Consider the following 26447-nt stretch of genomic DNA (forward strand, 5'->3'; position numbering starts at 1 on the left):
AATGAACTTTTAAAAGAGGGAGCCTGAGATTAATAACCTGGGTACTACTTTTCTCCGTTCACAGAGCAACGTTTATACAATGACAAGAGAAGCTACGGGACAGTTCATACGCCAAGAAAAATCAAAACCAAACGTATATATATATAAATAGGGTATTCTAACAGAACTGAACAATTGTTATGAAATCAAGCAGCCAAAATCTTATTCCTTTTTGAACCATATCCAATCAAATCAAGCCAATGTAAAACATCACAGAAGCAATAGCCGCAAGCAATGCGCTTCTATTCAATGTGATACTTTCACCAACATTGGAGCTATCGGTCGAGGAACCCGAACTGTCTGGATTGCTACTTCCTTGGGAAGCAGCCGAAGCTTGAATAGCTTCTCTAGTTGTCGTTGGTCTAATGTATGAAGTTACGAATGTGAGTGTCTTTGTTGTTGGGTCATCTACTGCATTACCGTCTCCATTGGAAACCGATGGTCTCACAGGAAGAGAAGGAGGGGGACCAGCTGGAGTAGGAGCAAGTGTATGAGTCGTCTTCCATTCGGCAAGCTGCGCAGCGTTCATTGTAGCCGTATTTTCGGTAGGAGCTGCAGCAGGAGGAACTCCTCCACCAGGAACACCAGGAGCTGGAGCGGTGGTGTATGTGGCCATAAAACCTTGTATTTGAGCAGCGTTCATAGTGTATGTTGCCAAGTACTGCTGTAATTGGACCACGTTCATAGTAGCTGTGTTTACAGTACCAGTACCAGTGTCAGTACCAGTGCCAGTGCCAGTACCAGTGCCAGTACCAGTGGTAGTAGGAGTGGTGTTAGGCTTTGCAGCGCCATCAACAGCTCCAGCCGGGGGAGTCGTGGTTGGTGTGGTGGTGGGGTTAGTGGTAGTCTTGGCAGCTGCACCAGGAGCCGGTGGAGTTGTGGTAGGGGTAGTGATAGGCTTTGCTGCGCCATTTGCTGCTGCTGGTGGAGTTGTGGCGGTAGTAGGGGTAGTTGTAGGACCGGCTGGAGTGGTTGTAACACCTGCTGGTGTTGTTGTAGGAGCAGCTGGAGCAGCAGCCGCATCATCAGCAGGGTTTTGAGCAGCGATCTGAGCTGGAGCTGGAGCTGCGTTTTGAGCAGGGGCCGGGTCAGCGTTTTGAGCAGGGGCCGGGTCAGCGTTTTGAGCAGGGGCTGGAGCAGCATTTTGAGCAGGTACTGGAGCTGGAGCTGCAGCAGGAGCAGGAGCCGCTGGTGGATCAGCAGCAATGGATAAGCTTAGGAGCAAGATGAGAGCTAATGGGTATTTCATTTTTAAATATTTGCAGTAGACTGGTGATAAATTGGGTGAAAAATCGAGTTTTTATTCGGATTTTCTTTTTTGGGATACTTTGGCGGGGTTTCTTTAGCTTGAAAAGTAGCTTTCTATCGATTTTCGATTCAACTTCGTCAAGATCAAATAGGACGGCTTTGTTCTATTGATTTCCTGATCCGAACTTTCAGCGGGTAAATACCTAACTATACGATAGAAACTTATTGACTATGACTAACTCGTTGGGTCTATAATAAGCGAATGTGAAAATTTAAAACTGGCTTTTATGGACTTCTGACTCGACTGATTCGAATGTGCTACTTCGATTCACGGTTTCTGTCCTTCTATATGCCAATGTCTGGTCCTCTCTGATAAGAACATTGACTTTAAAGTGTGTTTATTTTCGTGTTTTGAGGATCTCTAAATTCTTTGATTTTCGCTCCGGCATACGGCAACAAAGATGAGCGTGTTTAATTTTTGCAGCTGTGAGAGGCGGGAGGTGGGAGAGGGAGAGGGAGATGGTAACAATGGTGGGAGAAGTTAGACAATAGGATTAGGGTAAGTGGGTATGAGGGTGGATTTCAGGGTGTTTTAAAGTGATTTGAGTTTTTAATTTGGAAGGTGCCATGGATTTTTGTATGGAATGGTCTGTGATTGTTTGTGTGTTGCAGTTATGGGAACAGTAAGGGTAACACCACTAGACCTAGCAAGCTTTTATTATTGCTGCAGGCAGCGCTCGTCCTATTTTAGTGGAATTTTTGTGTCCCCCTCGGTAGCGAGGCTTTGTTGTAGTAGTGTTTTAGGAGAGTATGGCAGAATACCGGGAGATTGTATTAGGAAATGATACCGAGAGAATAGACAGGAATAGTGGTAGAAATGTTAATTGCTATATGGAAGAAACAGCAAGTTGTATGTAGGTAATGTAATAAGTTGTAGATTGTAAATGGTGAACATGACTAAACAGTGAACAGACAAACATCTCACCAGGGGTAGTCTACACAAAATGGCCATAGGTGGTCGTTAAAAATCTCTCACTGTAACAAAAAGGCACCCCACTCCACTTATTCTCATTAAATGGATTCTGCAAATATCGCCTGTCTATAAAATTATTGGGTGCAAATAGGCGTTCTCATCTTCTTCTTTTTGCATTCATTTCATGCTGTAGTAGTTATCAGTCCCTATTTAACGAAGTTCGATGAATAGCATAGAAGCTTCCACAAGTATCGGGCACGAAACCGCGTTCGTAAATGAATACTACGAGATCTTGGTATCAAGTGCTATTAACCATTCGCATCTGGCTGTATGTGAAGTAGTCTTGAACGATGGCTTACAGATATTTACCCTTGGCAACGGAGACATAGAGTAAGTAGGTGATAATTGATAATTTCACTAACAGAATAGTCAAATTAAGAGGTCTTCAGTTCCATTTACCGTTCGAGAAAGAATTGGCCATAGATTACTAAAAAGGAACCCCTACGTTTATCACTTAATAGTGAAGATACATTACAATCCCAAAACAGAACAACATCTTTCTAAGGAATCTTAAGTGTACCAATTAGCAATTAGTAAAATAGCCAGCACTTGAACAATGCTATTCCATTCAATAACAATATCATTCTGCCACCTCATAATTCCTCCTCACCGCCATTCTACGTCTCCTTCATTTACCCTACAACAATTGTATCGTCATAAATCATTACTTATTAGAACCTTACAAACTCTATAATATTACATCTTTCTCTTCTTCTTTCTCTTCTCCATCTTCGGGGCACAGTCCGGACAGTACCACACTTCATCATCTTTCGGTGGAGACGTGATCCCCACACAGCTCCAATGGAACCATTCATATTTACAATCGTCATTGTCACATCCAATCATTTCTCCAAACGAAACACGCTGACAGAAACAATACAAGTTGTTATCGGCATCTTCTCCATTACCAGAAGGTCCATTCTCTCCCATGGGTCCTCCCATTCTATGCAAATGCTCTCCTGGCCCTGGCATGGATGATGATTTAACCATCCCAGAGAACCTATCTTCTGCTTCTTCTGATCTTAATCTCTTCACAGGACGGTTGTTAGAACCTCCTATGCTTACTGTGCTGCGGATGTTGATCGTCTGCTTTCTCTTCTGCGGTTGTTTACGCATATTCTCTGCCGTTGGAGTACCTGATGCTGTTCCGTTTCTAGGCGTTGGAGTACCCGAAAGACTGTCAGATATGCCATTCAATGCACTGTTCAAATCACTTTTGAATGCCGATCCTCCATCAACTTCCCACATGTTGTCCACTGGAGGTAACAACTCGTCCCGCTCCAACTTGGCGATGTCGGTTTCGAAGTTGAACAAATGCTTGGAGATCAAGAACAACGCCGTGTTGGCCAAAAGAATCTTCTCCTTCTGGAGCTTCTGTACCACCTGCATATCCTCCTCTATTTTATTGTATAACTGCTGTTCTTTGGGGTGTTTGGTGAGTGTTCCGTTCGCGCGGATAAACTTATGAATCTGATTGTCCTTGGTTTGATACCGTTTCCTCGCCTCCATCACCTGAACATCTTTAATTTTGATCTCTTCCAATAAATGCCTTACTTCTAGTGGCAAGTTGGAGAGATCCTGGGTATACTTTTCTAGAACAGTCGAAGTATCCATAATCGCGGTTTTTACAATAACGCCTATCTGAGATATATCTCTTGCGTCTACAATATATATCTCTAACAGCCGTTATGGTAATAGATCTATTGTTATTAACCGTTTGTAAGCTTATCGCCATTCGTTTCTTTCGGTTTTGATTTTTTTTTGTGGTGTTTTTATATGAACAACACGTTCCTGCAGACTGCTCCAGTAGTGATCCCAAATTTTGCATTTATTGATTGAATGAATAATTATGAATAGTATGTATGTATAGATGATTTAGGTAAGTATGAGTGAAATACTGAAGAAACTCGGCGAATTGGAGTTGGAAGATCAGGAAATCGAAAATCTTCTAAATGTTTTTCGTCTGGGTGCATTTGCTTTGGTAGGTCTCGAGGTTAAAGCTACTCAACAGAAGTATCTTGAATCAATTATACAGCTTTCACAGAAATTGGAAACTTCAGGTAAGCTCTATGAATTGCTATTAAATGATCCAGATTCATTCTTGAAGGGCCTTAAAGCACTTAAAGATGACCGTGGCACTATTTTGGTAAACATTATATCGAGCAACAAGGGAGGAGATCAGGAGAAAGTAGTTCAAAACTTATTGAATACCATTAGAAATTCCTTAAAAGGTCTAGATCTTACGAAGGATACATTTTTGGATGTAGAATACTACTTGGCCACTTACCTTTCTATAATATCCAATTTTGGCAACGTCAGCTCACAGCATTTACATATATTGCTTAAATTTTTCAGTCCACTTCCAATAGTATTGTCGGAAAATGGTGATTCTAACTACAAGACCATTTCTTCATTGGTGATGCTTATTGTGGTGAAATTGTTTCAAGTAGACAAACTTTCTACATCCAGCGTTGTTGGAGAATATTTGGAATTATTATATGATGACGAGAAACCCTCTGCAGCCGCTTTCTTGAACTACACAGAGATTATGGAAACTCTCTTTCCTTTGGTTCCAGAAGTTATAGAACCTATTTACATTAGTAGCAAATCTGTGGAGTATATCAAAGAAGAAGTGTTACGGATTTTGGGCTCTGGAGGCCCGGAATTGGAGCTCCCTCACCGCAGGAGAGTTTGCATAGGAATACTAAAGCTTATTGGCAGTTCTTGTATTTCTGATCAAAGTCGTACTCACAATGTCACCGCATATCTTGAATTATTGAAAGTTGGGTCCCAGATAAAGGACAATTTAGAAATAAGATTACTATCAACTTTGGATTTGATAAAGTTGTGGAACTTCATTGAATTAGAGAAAAAATCCAGTTCATCCATAAGCATTTCTGTGCTGGATCTTGAATCAAATTTGACTAGCTATTTAAGAGATGCTCTCGACAAGAACAATTCAGCAAACCTTGAGATCTGTGTCGAAGGATTGGCATATTTGACGTTGAATGTAAAAGTAAAGCAAAATATTCGCAGTGATGAGTCCGTAATTGAGGTCATTTTGAAGATCTTGAGCGAGAAGGCCCTTTCAAAGACGAATCAAAACATGAATGGCAATGATACTTCTCTTATTTATGGATTGTTGATTTGTATCTCTAATCTTTGCAAGTTACAAGATGCCAGTGATAAAGGCTCAGACAAAAGTACAGTTAATTTCTTGAAAGACTTTGCTACTCCGAACACCTCGAAGGATAATACGAAAGAAGACCAAAAGCAAATCCATCTTTTCAACAAATCATTGTTGTTTGATCATAAAGTAATTGATGTGATTTCCAAATTGAAGACATATAAAGAAGATACTGATACGCCAGGTGAAGAAACCAAGCATAGCAATCTTCTTAAACAGTTCATATACATTATTTATATGATATCTCAGAACCCAGAGAAAGTTGTTAGGCAAGAACTTGTCAAACAAGGTGCATTAAATGTGGTATTGAGCTATTTAATTAAATTCAGCTCAATCAATAAAACTACTGGCGATACAAGGCCGATAAATGGGAACCCGGAAATTATAGAAACAAGATTGTTCTCTCTTCGTTCACTTGCGAAGATGTTGGTCTCAATCAATCCAGCCTTAGCATTCAAGAAATATGACGTGCAGACTTGTGTACCATTTCTAGTGGAGTTATTGGGGCCTGATATATCGAAGTATTCAGGGTCATTGGGCCACAATACACAGAATATAAATGAGAATTATCTTTATGAGATGACCAATATGGACAAATACGAATCTTTATTGGCTTTAACAAATCTTTCATCTGGTGAACAAAGTAAAGACTTAAAGCAATTAATCATCAATAGAACATTTGACAAATATTTGAATAATTTCATAATAGACTCGGACTTACCTCATCTTCAGAAAGCTTCGTGGGAATTGATTTCAAATTTAATTACTCAGCCGGCAATGTTAGCAAAATTCTTCAACATAGACGACTCAAAGGAGAATTATAATAGATTGGACTTATTGATAAAGTTGATCAACTCGACAGACGTCTCCTTTCAAAATGTTATAGCTGGCTTACTTGCCAATGCAACTTCGGAGTTCGACATGATTTCAGAAATTCTTATTAAGAATAAAAGAATAAGAGAGGATATCATTGGAAAGATTACTCAGATATTTAACTCGCAAGCTGAAGAAAGTGATCTAATATTACGTCTTAGCTACATTCTACTCAACTTGGTATATGCTGCAGCAAATGTTAGCCTGGAGCAATTGCAAGTGTTTTCGGATAATCACAAACTTAAAGAGTCCGTCAACGGAGTCTTAAAAATAAATAAGAACGGGGAAATTTTACAGATTCTCATAGAAGTGATCAAGTTGGTCCGTTTTAAGTAGTCCGTACATATTTACATAACTTCTAAACTAAAAATGTATAAGTCTTTGGGCAAGGGTATCATGATGGATTTCCGCTTTATTAACCGACAGTCTGACTTTGTTAGAAGATTGGTCACTATCTAACTTCACTCTTATAGCTTTATGTAAACCTGTCAAGTAATCGGGGTAGCTTGGACCGTTAACAATAGCAAGAGAGCCGCGTAAACTGTCCTCTACCAATAAGTCTTTGAAGTCAACTTCGGCCCCGTCAATACCTGCTCTTACCAACTGTATACCCGCACTTCCCAAGGATTTGTCTCCAACGACATTACTTTGAAAGTACTTTACTATATTCCTGGCTTGTTCAGAGATATGTGTTGGCAATTCCGGCAACTCATCAATAAGTGGATTGATTTCCTCTACTGAATTAATCAGTTCGCCGAAAACATCCTTGATAAGTAACATATTTGCCGAAGGATCAACCCAAACATAAACTTTTGAGCCATCGCATAGGATGTATACTCCTTGTTGCAAGTGTTTTACAGATAATTCCTTAGATTTAGGCAAGCTGAAAAAGTTATTGACAGGTTCAAACACTGCTTCTTCCTCAGACAACGAATGAAGTTCGATCAATGCTGGATACAAGTGGTACATAAGCCTTTCAACTGGCATGGTCATCATTTCGTACAAATCAGCAAGTCTGGCATCTGAAGTTAAAGCAGTTCCATCTCTAATGGCCTTTGATTTTATGAAAGCCAATAAATAGATAGGTAAATGCATAAGTGAATCCGGGAACAATAATTGGTTGGTCAAAGTCCGTGTCTTGTTATGTCCAAACTCAGACATTGCTCTGTATTGGGTGAAGACATCAACTAACTTGGCATTTACAGATTCACGCAATTCGTACAAAGGTTGTTTTCCGACGAAGGATAAAGTATCTCTCACAATAGTAGTGACGATGGCATTTTCGTCAGCAAAGTTGAAGGCGTCTTCCAAACGTTCGGTGACAGCAACAACCAAATTGATGACTCTTACCTTTCTATTTCCTTCGGTATCCGTATACAACAATGCTGCTTGGAAATGACAGTCCAATTTGGTGCTAAGTTTTCCATCATACTCAAGTAAGACAGTGAAAGTTTGGTCTTCATCTAGGACCGTAATTACAGGATCTTGAACACTTCCAGCAACAGAAGCATCAGCTATGGTGGAAGAAGTACCATAATATTGAGAAACCTGCAAACCATTAGAACAACGCAATTTCAATTGACCTTGATACCCAGATGCTTTCCTAACAGAGTTGATCACCTTTGCTGTCAATGCTCTTCCATCTCTCTCAAAGTTGAAATTGGACCATTTATTGACTGAACCTCCAGACATGGACGAGAGCCAAGCAACATTGGATAAGTCAACTCCTCTAGGAGAGACAACATGAACATCAAGACCGACATTCTTCTCAATAAAGTCTTTGGTCAAAAGCTTAAAATACTCATTGTCTGCTTGGAAAAGGCGCTTCTCAACTTCTGGAGATGGTTTGCGACCTGAAGTGTCCTTGTACTTTAAACTTCCGGGGCCCCAAGATGGTAATGCGGAAAGGATAGAGGTAATTTTGCCTCCTCCGACGGACTCCAAACACAACATGGCCGTGCGACAAGCTGCTGCAAAACAAGGCTCTGCTTCGGCAGCCAAACCTTGTGAGCCTAATTGCTCTAATTGATTCAAGGCGTCGTCTATAACGTTTCTACTCTCTTCTGGATCAGCGAATAAACCTTCACTAAATGGAACAAATGGATCATCTAAATCTGATGAAATAACCACTTGGGTGGACTCAAGTTTGGCAGAAAGATTGAAAAAGTGGATACGCTTGTCATAACAAATAATTGCAAATTTCTGGTTAGTTTTCTTTTTAGGAGGAGCCTCAGAATCATATTCGTCCAAATTTTCTGGGTAATGCTCTATGTAATCATCTGTGTACAATGTTGCTCTGATGGCATCAGCGATAACCACAGGTAAATTTTGTTTAATACTCTGTTCACTTATATCGATCAAGAAAATGTGGTGTAAAGGATGTGATTCTTTGTCGGGGCCACCAAAATTATACTCCTTCGGAACAAGCAAGTCATAGACTCCCTTGTGCAACTCTGGACGACTGAATTTATCAATTCTGTTGCCATGGGCATCCAACACGGAAGCATAATCATCGGGTACGACATTATTAGGGAACTGGCAAATATTACACACGAAATGTCCATTGCTGGTGAATTGCATTGATGGGTTGATATATGTTCTGCATCTGCGGCATCTTATTGGACCTTTGCTCAAAGGATCATCACCAGTATCGAGTTCAGAGCGTGTCATGTCTACAACAGGTACTGGATCTTCAGTACTCAACAATGGTGCAAATGGTCTAATAGTTACCGAGACAGGTAACTTCGTGGCTTGACGTAATTGCTCTGATTCTGGAACATAGTACATGCTTGATCTGATGAATTTGGACAGCGCCGTGCCTTGATCGATAGCATGGAATTGGGTTGTTGCGTCTGGTGGACTGACATTCTGGAACGTCAAGAAAGAACGGTACTCGCCGTTTTCAGCAGGAAGGTACTCCGCTTGGTTGTTATATCTATGCTGTTGGAGCGAGAGGTCGTGGTTTTCTTGAGAAACCTGGTTCATATCTTGCAATACGGTTGGCTGGTTGACGGAATTTGGGCCGGGCGGGTCGAAGTGAGATCTCTGAGCCGGAAATGGGCTTGGTGAATTATTGTAAGAGTTCGTAGCACCATAATTCTGAACGAATTGATTGGCTTGAGGGTATTGATTTGGTTGGGTCAGGTTAGGAATTGGAGGTTGGTTGTATTGGTTTGGCTGATTGAAGTTAAGCGGCTGGATAGGGCTTTGCTTTGGCGGCGGCAATCCCGAGTCTGCTCCAACGGCAAACTCGGTGTGGAACGCTCTTGCTGGTCTTTTTTTCTTTTTAGTACGAGCAGGCGACGAGATGCTCAAGTTGTCGATGTTGGACGAGAGATCTTCCTGGCTGATGTTGTTTGAAGTAAAACCATTACCTCCGATCGGAGGAGGTACAGGGAACGACATTTTGAATGATGAATTACTGGAATCGATTCAGAAAACCGTTGTTTTTGTAGTGTATCAACTCAAAACAAGACGCCAATGGACACAACCATGTAAACTAACAACAAAAACAAAACGAATCCATGTTGTTGCAAAGAAACATCAATCAGAATTGCACGCATTGGAGATCAGAAAGCTGTGAATTTTGTTGGAAGTACTGTGCAGGAGTGCGAGTAGAGGTGGAGAGGGGATTTTGTGAGTGTGAGTGGAAGTGAGGTGTGAGTAGTGGATGCGAGAGAGTGACAGATTTGAGTGAGTGCAAGAGGTGAGCTGTAAGAGGTGAGGTGTGAGGTGTAGGTGTATTAGTAAGTGTGAGATGTTAATTGGAGTGTGATGTTAGAGAGAGTGATGTTAGTGGGAGGACAATTTCGTAAGTTGGAGATGTGAAGATGGAGATGATTTAGTGAGATGATTATGTTAGGAGAGATGTAAGCAGAGATGGAAGAAGGAGATGCAAAAAAGTAAGATGGAGATGCGAAACATGAACATAACAATTAACGTAACAAGTAAATGTAACAAGCAAATGTAGAAGGCAGAGTGAATGGAGTGCGATTCACGAAGAGTGAGCTTGAGGGAGAAGGAATTACCTGGAACGGTTCTTCGTACAACGAAGAGAGCATACATACTTTAGCCTTTATCTATGGGTACATGTGTACTCTATCAGAATAAATATATCTCTGAAATCATACTATAAAGAATATATTCATGTAGTATTCTTTCTAGTGAGTACCAATCGAGTAGACACCTGCAAATGTAACACCAATACTACAAATATCCACTTACCACTGTCACCATTGATACATTATTTTTACAGCATTACATGAGAGAGATCGTCCGTTATCTGAAGAAAATTGATATTATTGTAATACCATCTCTTCTATTATTATTATCATAGTATCTAACGCACAGTAACTTGTACTCCAGCGATAAAAAATACGAACGTTGCAAGGACCCTGGCTTTTCTCAAGCAAATATACCAAAACTGTTTCACACTTTACTCCTCTAAAAACAGCAGCTCGGAAATATACAAAAAAGATGTAAATGTCACCCCAGTTTTACTTCGTATCTCTAGTGGATCTCTTCGAATACCTCTAATTACGATAATACAAACTAATCCCAGTAATCACACCATTACCTCCAATCCTTCACTCACAGTTTTTTGATCTCCAGAGATGGCTGCGGATTTCCTAGTAAGGAAGTCTTCAAAGGAAACCCTGGACGAGACTAACTGTGCACAGTCATAGTATAGTCTAGTATGGTACAGTGTACTCTACATTCTGTGTCCCACGTTAACTTCAACTAAACAACCACTTCCTCTATTTTATCTATCACGGCGTATACACCATTACTAAACCATAGACAACGCACACTCCGTCCCTCTTCCACGACAAATGGCTATCTGAAGCACTAATTACATCTATTTCTTCTAATGACCCTAAGTCCTCGCTTAAGGCCCCCAAGCCACCCCTTTTGAATCTTTTTAGCTCAGTAACTCGTAAATCTACTCCACTACACCTCCTTTTTAGAACTTGCGCCTTTTAGGGTTTATCGTCCAAGAAATTATAATACCAAGCTTTCTTCTGTGCTTTTGCCGTGCCCAGAAGCCTGTGCTTTCTTCCCTGCTTCCGTACCCACTGGATACATTCTCATTCGGTACTACATTACATCCATGACGCAATACGTTACAAAAAAGTCTCGCTATTTCTCGCACACTGACTTCTGGCGGTAAATTGCCGGGCTCAAACCCAAATTAGAGTCTGTGCACGAGACTAATTGACAAGGCTGAAAGGGAAAGTATCCAGACACAATATCATGATCTAGTTTCCAGGCAGCACCAGGGTTAAATGGCACCAAAATTGATCCAGACCCCCAAGATGAGACCATATTCATTTCATAACTTCAAACCCTAATTTTTCATAGTCACCACAATGGAATAAAAGAAAAGACATATTACTTCTTCTGCTTCATTTTTTCATCTCGTAGGAGAAGATTTAACTGCATTTCCATTTCCATGTCCATTTCCATTATCTTAATTCTCTCTTCAAATAAAAATTAAGCTATTATGCCCCACCGCTATTCCCCCACTACATGCGTCCCTTGCTTCACTAGTTAATATACATATATATATACATGCATATATACATACATATATACACATATATACATACACACAGGCAAAAGACAGGCACTACCACTATTACGACTATGGCTATGAATATGAATATGATTATGTCTGACTATGACTATGACTATGACTACGACTATGACTATGACTACGACTATGACTACATGACTGACTACAATGACGCTCCACGGTACACTCTCCACACACTCTCCATACTCTATGCCCACCTACACACCCAACCCTCCCTGCACTTACCCATTTCCTCATACCAAGAAATATTTCATATTTCCCACCCAAAAAATTCCCTCTGAGACAAGAAAACAAGAATTCCACAAAAGCACCAAATGCTAAATGTTCTTGTCATCAGTTATTCTTGCCCTGAACATTAAAATTATCGTCACGACGTTGTCTGGGCAAGTTTATTGGATTATTGTTAGTTTAGTCTGGGCCACATACACAAACTGGGACACATACACTCCTTGTTTCTTGGACCTGACTACTCAGCCATAGTTTAACCTTAGTGGGAGATATTATTATTATTATTGGTGGTGGTAGTAGTTAGTACTGATTAAATTCTTAGTATATATAGTCAGCGGCCAATCTCCAGGGTTAGAAAAATGCCGATATGACGTCTAACGTGCTGCAAGACATGGCACTACAACTGCTTCTATTTCTACAGCAGAATAACATCCCCATCAACTGCTCGGTGTACTCGCTAACTTCGGGCCATCTTCACTTCCAAGACATCGCTACCAAAATATGGCATAATGACTCGGTATCGTTCCTTCCGGCGTTCTACATCACCAACTGCTCCATTCCTCGTCTACTCGACCTCGTGTCCAACCAGGATTATGCAGACCTCAGTGCAACGGATATAAAATCGTTCCCATACAACGACAGAGACAACGGTGACACCTTTGTTGCACTTCTTTTCACCATCAGTGGTTCATGTGTATCGTGTTGGATGCTCACATTGCTTCTCTATTTATCACCAAAACACAAGAGAAAACCACTCATAGCACAGTTCGCCACGATCTTCTACTCCGTGGTAACCACCATCATCCTCAGCCAAATCACAAGAGGCTGCGAGGACGAATATTACAGAGATACTCTAGACATTGTGCGATTGCATCAGATTGTTTACAACGATAATATCTACCGTATTACAATAGTGCTATCTCAGCTCTCGATACAGATAGCTTGGTTTCAAATCGTGCTAAAGATTTCCAAACAACGAATAAAGGGAATAACGAGCATCATAGGTGGTGTTCTCATACTAGCTCATACAGCAATAAGCATTTGTTTCCAGGTGAAATATAACAACACAGAGTCCATACTCGATTCCACTAGCAGTGGATACAATCACTTCAGGATCGCTAGAGTGTCCATCAAACTTTTAATTATTCTTTGGCTTGCGGGAAGTTTACTATATTTCACTACGGTGATGAAAAACCCTAGAAAAATCTGCTATTCTCGTAGATTGTTTCCATTAGGTCTTTTCAACTGGTTCTTGATAGTATTACACATCACGCTTAATATTCTCACGGTCACTTTATACAAGCATAACTGGCTCATCAATACGTGGTTATTCCTTCTTCCATATCTCGTGGAAATCATCTTATTGACTACAGTGTGGGAATGGGTTTTCAATATCCGTTACTTAGAAAAGAGATTCGAATTAATGGGCGTGCTTGGTAGACGGATCAGTTTAGAAGACGTCATAAGCTTACATCTGCAAGACGGTTCGAATAAGGTGAAAAGAGTTGATCTAGTTACTAACTTGATGAGTAGATTCTTCAGGAGACACCATGCCATTGTAGCTAAGGACGATTCAGATACCTCAATAGAATTAAAAGACGTATCGACAACTTCAAACGATTCTTCCAAGGGCACCCCTGCGGAGCGGAGAACGACACAACACACAGAAGAGCATGAAGAAGCTAGTGAGGGCACAAGACTCACTACGACCGAGGAATCAAGCCAACCAAGAGTACCTCCAATTCAAGACGTTATACGAAATTCCACGAACAATACACCTAATAGAGACCCAAATAGAAGTGGATCGGCCCTCAATAACGAACACCCAAGCAACAGATTTTCAAGCGCAGGTAGCTTTGATGACGAATATGTTGATAATTATGATATTTGGAATGATAACGAAGACGATGATGACGATACTGAATTGCAGTATAACAATTACCACCACCGTCAACAACATCATCAACAACAACAGCAACAGCAGCAGCAACATCCTTTGCAGCGTAATTCCAGCGGACAGCCACAAGTTGGATCTTCTTCGGGAGCTGAAGAACATCCACCACCGTTTGAAGTACACCCCGGATTCAATGCGGGCGATTACTGGAATGATCGCAAGGAGTAAATGTATTTCATAATGTACAATAGAATAGCATAAAGAGCGATGTAGAAGATATATAATAGGACGAATTAATGAACGATAATATCACGACAATATCAAATTAAATATTGTGCTTAGCACAAACCACAAACCTCATTTCCGTTTAATTTTCAACATGGCATACAATCACGTAATACAGATCATAGGAAACAAAACCACCACATCAAATTATTCTATGGATGAAAAATCGAGGAAACAAGAAGTGCCCCCAGATCCATGCCCCCCTGCCCCCTGCCCCGTGCTTCCTGCTCCCATCCCCCAGCTCACTCATGTAGCTCCGATCTCCAACTCCGACCAAGCCAAACTAATCGTCCCACTATCCAAATTAACAGGTTATTTAGAATCTGGCTGCAATTCCGTTAATTTCATGGCCTCTATACAAGACTCCATATGCACCACTCGATTTATCAGATAACGCAGAGCGTTGCAGTCATAAAGAAACAGTGAGCACTGAATTTTTCCATTGGGTACTACGATAGAGTAATGTATAAGTATATCCATTGAATCTTTTAAACACAAATACAAGAAAGATAGTCACTTTAGTGAACAGTTCTCTCTCATTTTGCTTGTGACCATAATACCCCACCAAAACACCTTCATTGCCTAACAAGAGAACATATTTCCACTACCACTACCACTACCACTACCACTACTACCACACATCACGTGACCATATCCCACTATCCCACCCATTTCGAGAACCTTCTGGAGCTTTCGGTGTATGCGCTTAACAGCCGCTGCCGGAACCTTCTCGAATTTCCAAAGCCCTTCATTTGCATTCTTTTGTAAGGTGATCCAGAGATTAGTGACCATAAGATATAGCAAGAGTTGACAAGGTCGGTCTCATATATAGTTAGGACCAGGGCAGTGATCTTAATTGGAGAGTAGAATAGTCTTAGCTTTTTTTTAATTTTTGTTCTGTTCTTTTTCCTTTTTCTCTAGTGTTGCTAAACAGTTAATTAAATCGCTAACCCATTAATTTTACTGTCAATAGTTAGTATATCTATAACATAGTAGCTATTAATATTTGAGGTTTGCTAAAAACATCGAAATCGTTCATTAATATCATGCTATCCGCCAAAATACCCAAAAATTCAATCATAACTCGCCAATTGGCATCAGTAGTTATCCACAAACGGGCCTTGGCTAGTCTTCCTGCCAGTTCAAGATGGTTGGCCACTGAACAACATGATGCCAATTCCAACTTAAATACTACAGAGTTTACAAGATCAAAACCAATTCGAAACACGACAAATTTAAGAATAAACCAAAAACTCACATCCAATGGACTCAATGGAATCATTTCTTCTGCATCTTCACGTTCTTTGGGATCATTAAGAACCGCCGGTGCCTTCAGATCATTCCATTCAAGTGTACCCCGGAATTTGCAAATGCAGAAAAATCCCGAAGAAGATGACGGACCAGCTTTGGAGAAGTACGGCTCAGACTTGACGCAAATGGCAAAGGACGGTAAGCTTGATCCTGTTATCGGAAGAGATGAGGAAATTCGTAGAACAATCCAGATTTTATCTAGAAGAACAAAAAACAATCCTGTTTTGATAGGTAATGCTGGTACAGGTAAAACTGCCATCATGGAAGGATTGGCCCAGAGGATCTTGAAAGGTGAAGTCCCTGACTCGATGAAAGATAAGAAAATAATCACCTTGGATTTGGCAGGTATCATATCTGGTGCAAAATATAGAGGAGACTTCGAAGGCAAGCTTAAAGCCATCTTGAAGGAGGTGGAGGAACAGCAAGGCAAAGTAATTTTGTTTATTGATGAATTCCATCTCTTGATGGGATTAGGTAAGGCTGAAGGTTCCATCGACGCTTCGAACTTGTTAAAACCTGCTCTTGCCAGAGGAAAGCTCTCTCTTTGTGGTGCAACAACCATCGAAGAATACCGTAAATACGTGGAAAAGGATGCTGCGTTGGCAAGAAGGTTTTCACCAGTCCAAGTTCACGAGCCATCGGTTCAAGACACGATTTCAATCTTGCGTGGTTTGAAGGAGCGTTATGAAGTCCATCACGGTGTCCGGATAACTGATGGTGCCTTGGTGAGTGCTGCGCTTTATTCTAATCGTTATATAACCGACAGGTTTTTACCTGATAAGGCAATTGATTTGGTGGACGAAGCCAGTTCGACTTTGAGATTGCAACATGAGTCGAGACCAGACGCTATAGCACAATTGGATCGTGATATCATGACAATTGAAATTGAATTGGAATCCCTTAGAAAGGAGGAGGATCAATTGTCTATTGACCGTAGAACCAAATTGGAAGAAGAATTGAAGGTCAAAAAGGCTGAATTGGCTGAATACACAGAACAATGGGAGTCTGAAAAGAAACTGATTGATGATATCAAAAATGCAAAAACAGAACTAGAGCAATCCAGATTTGACTTGGAACAGTATCAAAGAGAAGGCAACTACGCAAAAGCTTCAGAATTGCAGTATGCTGTTATCCCCCAATTAGAGGCAAAATTGAAGGAGCTCACTGAGAAGGAGACGGTATCTTCCAATTTATTACATGACTCTGTGACATCAGATGATATTGCAAATGTTATTTCAAAGATGACCGGTATCCCAGTTACCAACTTGTTAAAGGGAGAAAAGGATAAATTGTTAGATATGGAGATCATATTGAAACAGAAAGTTGTCGGTCAGGATGAAGCCATTCATGCTGTTTCTGATGCTGTTAGACTTCAAAGAGCAGGTTTGACTAGTGAGAAGAGACCAATTGCTTCTTTTATGTTTCTCGGTCCAACTGGTACAGGTAAAACTGAATTAACTAAGAGTTTGGCACAGTTCCTTTTCAACGATGAGTCGTCTGTTATTAGGTTCGACATGTCAGAGTTCCAAGAAAAGCATTCTATATCTAGGTTGATTGGATCACCACCAGGATACGTTGGTTATGACGAAAGTGGAGAATTAACAGAAGCTGTTAGAAGAAAGCCTTACGCTGTCGTTCTTTTTGACGAGTTTGAGAAGGCACACAAGGACATATCTAAGTTATTGTTGCAAGTCCTTGACGAGGGTTCATTAACAGATTCACACGGTAAACATATTGATTTCCGTAACACAATTGTGGTCATGACTTCTAATATTGGGCAAGAGATCTTGTTGGCTGACAAGGACACAAACGACAGTGGCGCTATTTCTGAAGGAGTCAAAGCCGAAATCCAGGAAGTCTTAAAACACTATTATCCTCCTGAGTTTTTGAATCGTTTAGACGAAGTCTTGATATTCAACAGATTATCTAAGGAGACACTCAAGAGCATTTTGGATATCCGTTTGAGAGAAATCCTGGAAAGATTAGCAAATAAGAGGATGTATTTGCAATTAACAGATGAAACAAAGGATCTTCTTATCGATCTTGGCTATGACCCCGTATATGGTGCACGTCCATTGAACAGAGTTTTACAAAAGCAGTTATTGAACCCATTGGCAATGTTGATGATCAAGGGTCAAGTGAAAGAGACGGAGACTGTTTTTGTTGAAGTGAAGAATGGCAAAATATTTGTCAAGCCTAATCACGATGTGGAAGTCTAAATTCATAATTACCTCAACAATCTCATAGGACACAATTAAAAAAAACAAACAGCATTTTCAAATTTCTTTAATATTTCTTTAATGTATATAGTCTCATCTTGTATATATTATCAATTATACGTATAAAAAACTGTATTTTTGTATGCTAATCTAAAAACAGAAATCAAAAAAAGGACAGAAAATTGATCAAATAATGTTCTATGAGACTACAAGACCTTTCCGACAATGGTGCCAGTAGACTCTTGCGTTTGCACCCTCTTCAAGGACTTTCCCCCTTGAATCTCCCCCAACAATGCCCCTATGTCAGGTGTACCACCAAGAGCGGGACCGCTTCCACCCGACGAAGGTGGTGGCGGAGGTGGAGGAGGAGGTGGTGGTGGTGCTCCACCTGGTGGAGGAGGTGCACTAAATGCTGGTGGAGGTGGTGGAGGTGGTGGAGGTGGTGGACCGCCACTTGGAGGAGCATCAGAAGGCAAAGGTGGAGGACCACCAGTTGGGATAGGTGGTGCCTCAAATGGAAGAGGTGGTAGCCCATCTGGAATTGGTGGTGCTTCAGAAGGAATTGGTGGTGCTTCAGAAGGAACCGGAGGTGCCTCGGTTGGAATTGGTGGAGCGTATTCTGTGTCCCTTGGAGCAAAATCGAATTCATCCACATTTTGAGATGCTTCTCCAGGTGGTGGAGTCTCCCATTCATCTGAAGAAGGCGAGGCTTCTCTTGCTGGAGTCTCAGGTGCCACGGGGGCAGCAGGAGGCTCTACATTCACAGGTTCCTGCTTTGGAGGACTGGGCTGCTTAGCAAGTGCTTCGCTCTCGGATTTTTCTTGCTGGGGGGTGTTTTCCATCGATGATCTTGGAGGTGGAGCCATTCCTCCAAATAACAAGCTAGCCAATTGGGCAGCACCGGCCCTATTAGGTTGATCGTCTTCACTCTCGTTATCCTCGGAATCACTCCATCCAGAGTTACTCAGCAATCCCCTCTGAGAAGCTCTCTGAGCGGCTGCCTTTTTTGGATCAACATTGCTATCTTTTCCAGTTGGCTTAAAGAATGGATTAGTATTGTTGCCTGTTGGAGTCGATTGAACTTTTGCAAATGGGTTGCTGTCGTGTGTTTTCGAAACTGATTTGGTAACTTCCTTTGGAGTCTCCTTTGGAACTTCCTTAGGTTCTTCCTGCTGTTTTGGTTTCGCTTCCTCAGGTGTAGAGATGGCCGATTGGGAAGAAGCCTTCGGTCTGCTAGAGGCACCATTTGGCCCATAAGTGGGTACAGAAGTTGTTGGCTCCGCTTCAGAATCGTCATCGCTATCCTCCTTACTCTTGATAGCTTCCATTTCCTTTCTAAGTTTGTCTAAACGAGCCTGCTTTTGCTTTTGCTTCTGCGCTTTGCGCTCTCTCTCACGCAATTCTAATTCTTGCTTCTGCTTCAACATTGCCGCATACTCCTCGTCATCATCATCGTCAGAAGAGGAAACTTCTGGGACAGAATTCTTAACCGGAGCTGGAGGGGGATCGACGGATCGTGGTGTTTCAGCCTTCTGTTCAACATGTTTTGGCTCTGGAACTTCTTGAACGGGAGGTTCTATTTTCTTTTCTACTGATTCAGTATTGGACGTTACTTCAGAGTTTGAAGCACTGACAGAAGCATTTCTACTTCTAGAAATACCCAATTTTGCCAATCTTTCGCTCATCTTCTTCTCTGCCTGTGCTTTGATGTAGGCAGATCTCTCTTCGGCAGTTCTATACTTCTCTTTAGGGGCAGGGGGTGCTGAGTTGGCCTGAGTAGAAGAGCCTACAACTTGACGAGATTGAGAAGCATTTGGGGCATTCGTTGACGATGGTTGGGGTACAGTTTTGCGTTGGCTTTCAGCATAAGCGTTCAATTCCCTAACAAATCTGGCCACCTCTTCTGAAATTCCATGTGCTTTCTCCCATTTGTCAGAACCGACTTCCTCCTTATTACTAACTTGCAAGTGAGTAGCGCATTCATCTTCTAATTCTTTAATTGAAGTTTCGATATCTTTGATAATTTCAGATTGAGCATTCCACTCAGTCTTCGCTTTTTCATGAACTTGTTTCAATTGTAAGTCCAAATCAGCATTTGAACCACCACTACTGGCCTTTCCAGTCAAAGCAGCCATTCTCTGCTTCAACAATTGTTTTGAATGGAACTTTCTTCTGTCTATATCAGTGACTTCGCCATTTGGACCGGTGCCCACAATAGACAACTCATCGTTCTCTGGGTTCCAGTCAGGATGTTGCTTGGCCAATTGTGCCTTAAAGAGTCTGACACGAGCCTTGGCAATGTCATTGTTGACTCTGTAAATATTAGATATCAAACTTGGAACCTTGTCTCTAGTAAGAGAGTTCAAGTCATCCAACATACGCTTTTTTTCTTCAAATGCGGCTTCCTCTAAGCCCAAGCTAACAAGTTGAGCCTGAACGTCTCTAATTTGACGTTTCAAAGTTTCAATAGCTGCGTAATTATTTTCGGATTCTCTCTTTTGAGCGGGATAAGAATCAGCATCTCTTGCATCTTCAGCAGCCAAGAGAATTTTCTTCTCCCTGATGAGTTTCTTCAAATCTTCTACTGACAAATCGGCATCAGTCGAAGATACCACGCTGCTCTTAGCACCATTATTATTGTCATCACTATCAGCTGCACTCTTTCTTCTGTGACGTGAAGTGGACACATAACCAAAGTTCTCATCATCGTTCTTGAAACGGGTACCGTCTGGCTTTGTCTGCTTCGCAGAGGTATTGTTACGGTTGGATGCACCACCTCTTAACGAGTTTTTGAGTGTATCCATGGAATCCTGAAGGTACTTGTTTGAAGGTGGAATCAATTCTGGAGGTAATCTCAATGGGAGCTCATATCCGTTCAATCTTCTGTACACCAAGTGCATAGCAACAGCAAACTCATCCTTGTTCAATTTACCTCTATCACTAGTATCCGCTAATGTCCAGATGGATTCCAAATCTGGCCTGCTTAAACCAGACTTACTGAAAACATTCAAAGCAACACTTCCGTCAATGAATCCTCTTCTGTTAGTGTCCCAAGCCTGGAAGATTCCATCATAAATTTGCTTTTCCTGCTTGGTGATCTTACCGGTAACATTTGAAGACAATGATCCTCCCATCTGGTTCTGAAGGTTGTTACTGGAAAGTTGGGAGGATGGCAAGAAGTGCTGCTCCATTGCGTTTAAACCTGGAATTCCACCTGTAGGCATAGACACGAACCCCCATTCACCTGGTTTACCTGTTGGTTGCGCTTGAAGTGGCTGGAATTGGCCTGTAGGTTGCGATTGAAAACCGGTAGTTTGAGACTGCAATGGACCAGTTCTTTGAGCTGACAACTGTGGTTGATATCCTGTTGTCTGTTGCTGCAAACTTCCTGTTCTTTGTGCTGGGATCAGTTGCACTGGTTGAGATTGGAATCCATTTGAAGGTCCCGTTTTCTGGGCTGGAATCAACCCTGCAGTTTGCTGTGGTTGAAGTGGAATAAGAGTTCCTCCCCCTGTTCTCTGAGAAGCCAAAGGAGCAGCAGCAAAGCTGCCTGCTTGAGATCCAGAGAAAGAGTTAGGACCAGTTCTTTGCATGGTGAGGGGAGCCGCACCGAAGCCAGTTTGCTGTGGCTGAAATGATGTGGTTGGAGCGCCTCCGATAGTTTGTACTGGTGGGTTGTAACCAGTCGATTGGGGTGCTAACCAGTCATCCTGTGCTGGCTTTTGTGGGGCAAAGCTGGCAAATGGAGTGTTAGCTAAGATCTTGGATGGATCTTCTGGAACAGTGAAGTTAATGGCATCTACAAAACTTTTGACTTCGTTTGCCCATTTCTCTGGTAACACGCCTGGTAAAGGCTCACCTCTCTTAGCCAAACTACAAAGATGAAGACTCAAAGCAAATTCTGGGAAAAGCAAAGATCCCGATTTGTTTGTGTCAGAAAGACTCCAAATTTCTGCCAAAGTCACTGGTTGTAAACCTGATCTAAGCAAGATGTTACTGGCGGACTCTCCACTGATAGCCAGTTCTCCTTTGGGGACGGCAGTTCTGAATAAATGCTCGAATTTCTTCTGGTCCTCTACGGTTATGAACGACAAACGGATCGAGGGGATCTTGAGGGTACTGTTTTCTACGGCGGAAGCGCCGCCGAATCCAGTAGGTTGGGTCTGGATGTAACCTGTGGCCTGAGCTTGAAGCGGAGCCGAGACAAACCCGGTTGGTTGTTGCTGGAAGCTTTGGAAAGCCTGAGTTTGCAGCTGCTGCAACTGGGGCTGCTGCAATTGAGGTTGATAGAAGCCTGTGGCCTGATTCTGGAGCGAGTTTTGTTGAGGATAGTAACCTGTAGCTTGCGGCTGGAAACCTTGAGGCTGGTACTGGTTCTGCTGCTGAGGAGGGAAACCGTTGCCCGCGTAGCCTGTTTGCTGGGCATTGAACGAGCCCATGGGCTGCTGTTGTTGCAGCTGGTACGGATTGTACATTCGGATGGGAGTTCGATGCTTGATTTGGCAGAGATCGGCGGCAAAAGACAAGAAAGAGTAGCAGTGACAATTGGCATTGAAAACTACTCGTTCGCTGTTTGGAGAAAGAGAGTGCGAGTTGAGAGAAATTTAGGGGTATTGAAGTCACGTGGGAGGTGGTGGTGGAGGTGGGAGTGTTTGTGTGGGAGAGGTGTTAGTGAGAGTGTGTGAGAGGTGAGTGTTAGTGAGAGTAATTGTAGTGGGGGTGGCGGGGTGGTGGTGGGAGAGGTTATGTTGAGAGATGAGAAGTACTGATAAGAGTGCAGTAATGAAAGAAAGTGAAGTACTGAGAGATGTGAACTACTGAAAGATATTAATTACTGAGAGAATTTGTGGAAATAAAGTGTGTGAAAGAGTGTTTGTGTGAGAGTGAGTTAGAATTAATGAGAGATAGTGAATTACTGAGAGAAAGTGCATTATTGAGACAATGAAATACTGAGACAAAGTGTATTAAGAGAAAGTGTACTTAGAGTGTGTGAGTTATGACTGAGACAGTGTAAGTAAGCTAACGGATAGAGTGCGAGTTACTGAGACAGTACGTAAGAGTTACTGACAATGCAACTTACTGAGACTGCGACTTACCTGAGACACTGCGAGTTGCAATGACTGTTTATATGTGAGTAGCACAGACAATTACGTGAGAGAGACAAAGTGAGGCTGAGAGAATCAAGGCTGTTCACCTGTGAAGAGTGCAGGCCTCGTGTGTGCTAAGAAGAAGATCTGAGATGGTAGATCACAGATCAGATATTGGTAAGATAGTAGAGCGTAAAGGTGAGATTTGAGATTTGTGGGCGGAGTGTGGAGTCGAGTGAGTGTAGTATCTTAACTATACTTAGTGGAATATCTTTAACTATATTTTACAAAAAGTGCCAGAGTGAGAGTAGTTCCAGTCTACACTTGGTTTTGATTTTTGATTAGTAGAGTTTGTAAAATCTAGCTAGCATTAAAGTAACAACGGGAAATAGATGATTGAATGTGCTCATACACGATCCACATCGGTATCTATATAAATGGCTTTTTCTCGTCTTTTGGAATGTGGAATGTAAAAGTTGGAAGTTGGTTTGAATATAATTATTATAATACATATATTCCCAGTGTACCAGGATTCTGTCGCTGAGATATACCCAGTATTCCACTATTCCAGTATAGAGAATCATTTATGTAGTCATAGAACATTTCCAATTCTTTTAACAATTTTCTCAAGAGATGTCGTATATAACCTCCTTCTGTGGACTTCCCTAAGATCTTTGTATCTACCCGAAATTTTCAATTTCAAATACCATAAATACCATGAATATAGTAGAACTCCTTGACTACCAATGCTCTAAGTATGGCGGAGTGGAAAGGGGAGGGGAAGTATATATTATTCAATAATGTAGAATAAATATAGAATTTTATATAAAAGATAAAGGTAGAGAGTAAATGACAAGAGGCTAATGGTAACAATGTCTCTCAGTATCCATGTGTCGCATATTCGACCAGCCTAAATTTGTCGCAATCTCATTCCTCTTCATCCAAAATCAGAATTAAGTCTGCAAAATTGTTGTGAAAACAGCATAAATGTGACATTGTAGAGTAAATATTTGAAAAATGTCCCCAAAACAACATATCCAAACCTTGGAATCACAATTAATAAAGCTTCTGTAGCTTTTAAAATGGAAAAATTCCCTTGTATCGCAAGTTATGTATATTTCATCTAAATCGAACGTTTCAATAATCATGAACAGAGTTTCTCTATCTAGTGTTGTAGCCTGTTCAGATTACAATTAAATGGCCAAGAATGTCGTACCATCTCTCTACCAACTCTATCAAACTACTTAAGAACTTCATCCCAGAAACGAACCTCTAATTTCGTCACCTCGTTGAAGATACCTACTAACTCTTCAAGTCTATCATCCGAGATCTCTTGCTTCTCCATCAACTCTTGAAGAGTCTGTTTACCTTCTTCATAGGCACTAGCATACCATTCAGAGTTGTAGTCTCCCAACCACGATTCATACACTTCTGAAGTCTCCTTGTCCAACTTGCTAGTTGAAACATCAAAATTCTTTCTGATTTCTACACCGTACGTGCCAGCTTCGTAGTAACCATGCAAGCACGGAGCTAGTGCTACCTTTATACCCAAAAAATCCTCTTTGTTTCCGATATCTAAGAGATAATTGCAATAGTCTAAACATGCCTTTCCTGGCTGTAATTCAATGTCTAGATCTATATCTCTCTCATAATCAATATCGTATTTCTTGCAAAGTTTCTCCTTGTGTCTTTCAATTTCATTGACAATGTTGCCGATAATAAGAGATTCAGCATGTGTCTGATGGTACGTTGGAGCAGACGAGGCTGCCAACCCATGCATTTGAGCATAGTTGACCAAGTAATAGTAATCTTGTTTAAGGAAATAGAGAAACCTATCAAATTCCAACTTATCTTCAGCCAAAAGCTTAACAAAACGATGCTCTGTATACTCTCTCCAGTTATCCTTGACTTTCAGATGATTTTTGAAGTACTCCAAGAAAGACTGCTTGTTGCTAATGATTTCCTGTTGTACTTTTGATGAGCTGGATGTCACAACCAAATTAAAAGAAACTTCCGGCTTAATATTATGATTTAATGGGCCGTGACCGAAACCTAATTTACGACCCATACTCAAAATACCTTGATGAATAAAGTCAATAGATAACGCAATAGCTTCTTTAAGTGGAACACCTTTGGCTACATTTGCAGCTATAGCTGATGCTAATGTGCATCCTGTTCCATGGGTGTCTTTAGAATTAATAAACTTCGAGACGAAAAAAGTAGCTTCATCGGTACTTGGTTGATATAAAACATCTACAATACCAATGTGGTCCTCGAATCCAACGTAATCGGTTCCTTTGAATGGGGCATCTGTTCTCAAGTCCCAAGGAAGATGTCCACCTTTGACTAAAATGTTCTGGCACTTCAAAGCATTCAGTAAAGATTTCACAAATTGTAAATAATCATCCTTTGTTTCTATCACTGCATCAGGGAAGTCGACGCCAATAGCTATTCCGCTGAGTGCCCTTGCTTCATCAAAATTGGGTGTAACCAAGTAAGCGTCTTTAATCAATGTATCAACGCATAATTTCATTCCCTCCTCGTCAATTAGCTTTGAGCCTGACGTGCTTATCATTACAGGATCCAATACCAACTTAATATTATGTTTCTTAATTTCAGGCAAGTACTCACCCAAAACTTCTACTGCTTCTGATGTTAGCATTCCTGTCTTGATTGCTTTCAAGGGCTGCTGATTTTCCTCATAGCCATGAACAAAATCCTTAAAGTTAAGATCGAGAATATTTGAAATTAAGGCTTTTGGCGTCTTTTCAAACGTCTTCACCAATTGAGTATTCTGAGCCGTCAAGGCTGCAATACAAGTTAAACCATACACATTATGGGCGCTGAAAGTTTTCAAATCGGCCTCGATTCCAGCACCACCTGAGCTGTCTGATCCAGCTATGGTAAGAACAGCAGGCAAGTCCACTTTTTTCTTCACCTGAGGTGATCTAAGCAGTACTACAGATACTTTCGTCATTCTCTATCGTCTCTGAAGAGTAGAATCTCCTCTTGATACGGATTTTTCACCTCCATTAAAACTAGTGAAGTATTCGTTTAATTTCGCAACATAGGGTTCAATAAGCGCATATGAAAAATGCGTTTATAAGGTTCACGCATTCTTTTTTTGCATTAAGAATTGCAGCAATTGTGATGTCACAAAGAGGGGTTGGAGTTGACGAGGCATAGAAGCTTCTTGTTGGAAGTTTCTTATTACAAGCTTCATGTTACAGGATTTTTCATCCAAGTTGATGGAAAGATAGAAAAATAGTACTTCTGGGTTCAGTAGTCTTTTTTGGTGGATATACATATAAAAAAAAGAAAATAGATACGAACGACAATATAAAGAAGGCTTCTCTCGCTTGTTGTAAGCCTTCAGTATAATAAAACCCGGAAAATTCTATGAATGAGATGCAATATTGCTTTACAAAGAAAGAACCCCCGATTCCT

General features: G+C 41.1%; 8 protein-coding genes across 8 annotated transcripts; 3 read left to right on the forward strand and 5 right to left on the reverse strand. All coding sequences in view use genetic code 12, as the record gives it.

Annotated features, from left to right (window-relative positions):
- Window positions 1-126: 126 nt before the first annotated feature.
- Window positions 127-1692, reverse strand: PGA33 (Pga33p). Its single transcript, XM_064921172.1, has one exon. It carries the CDS (start codon window positions 1286-1288, stop codon window positions 227-229), a length of 1062 nt encoding a protein of 353 aa, XP_064776640.1. The 5' UTR covers window positions 1289-1692; the 3' UTR covers window positions 127-226.
- Window positions 1693-2944: 1252 nt separating this feature from the next.
- Window positions 2945-4047, reverse strand: NBN1 (histone acetyltransferase). The gene has a single exon (XM_064915988.1). It carries the CDS (start codon window positions 3932-3934, stop codon window positions 3017-3019), a length of 918 nt encoding a protein of 305 aa, XP_064776641.1. The 5' UTR covers window positions 3935-4047; the 3' UTR covers window positions 2945-3016.
- Window positions 4048-4134: 87 nt separating this feature from the next.
- On the forward strand, window positions 4135-6716 carry RJT20DRAFT_152069 (uncharacterized protein; the record flags this gene model as incomplete). The annotated part of the gene is made up of 1 exon (XM_064919066.1): window positions 4135-6716. The coding sequence occupies exon 1, from the start codon at window positions 4206-4208 to the stop codon at window positions 6714-6716; it is 2511 nt and encodes an 836-aa protein (XP_064776642.1). The 5' UTR covers window positions 4135-4205.
- Window positions 6687-9901, reverse strand: RJT20DRAFT_123610 (uncharacterized protein). The gene has a single exon (XM_064915989.1). It carries the CDS (start codon window positions 9783-9785, stop codon window positions 6744-6746), a length of 3042 nt encoding a protein of 1013 aa, XP_064776643.1. The 5' UTR covers window positions 9786-9901; the 3' UTR covers window positions 6687-6743.
- Window positions 9902-12414: 2513 nt separating this feature from the next.
- Window positions 12415-14591, forward strand: DFG16 (Dfg16p). Its single transcript, XM_064921173.1, has one exon. It carries the CDS (start codon window positions 12572-12574, stop codon window positions 14324-14326), a length of 1755 nt encoding a protein of 584 aa, XP_064776644.1. The 5' UTR covers window positions 12415-12571; the 3' UTR covers window positions 14327-14591.
- A 541-nt stretch (window positions 14592-15132) lies between these two features.
- HSP78 (chaperone ATPase) lies at window positions 15133-18038 on the forward strand. The gene has a single exon (XM_064915990.1). The coding sequence runs from the start codon at window positions 15430-15432 to the stop codon at window positions 17911-17913; it is 2484 nt and encodes an 827-aa protein (XP_064776645.1). The 5' UTR covers window positions 15133-15429; the 3' UTR covers window positions 17914-18038.
- PAN1 (Pan1p) lies at window positions 18039-22511 on the reverse strand. The gene has a single exon (XM_064915991.1). It carries the CDS (start codon window positions 22386-22388, stop codon window positions 18120-18122), a length of 4269 nt encoding a protein of 1422 aa, XP_064776646.1. The 5' UTR covers window positions 22389-22511; the 3' UTR covers window positions 18039-18119.
- Window positions 22512-23837: 1326 nt separating this feature from the next.
- THI20 (trifunctional hydroxymethylpyrimidine kinase/phosphomethylpyrimidine kinase/thiaminase) lies at window positions 23838-26014 on the reverse strand. The gene has a single exon (XM_064919067.1). It carries the CDS (start codon window positions 25975-25977, stop codon window positions 24241-24243), a length of 1737 nt encoding a protein of 578 aa, XP_064776647.1. The 5' UTR covers window positions 25978-26014; the 3' UTR covers window positions 23838-24240.
- Between the last annotated feature and the right edge of the window lie 433 nt (window positions 26015-26447).

This window comes from Scheffersomyces xylosifermentans, assembly GCF_036884685.1.
Source record: "Scheffersomyces xylosifermentans strain CBS 12540 chromosome Unknown RJT20scaffold_1, whole genome shotgun sequence".
Lineage (NCBI taxonomy): Eukaryota > Fungi > Ascomycota > Pichiomycetes > Serinales > Debaryomycetaceae > Scheffersomyces > Scheffersomyces xylosifermentans.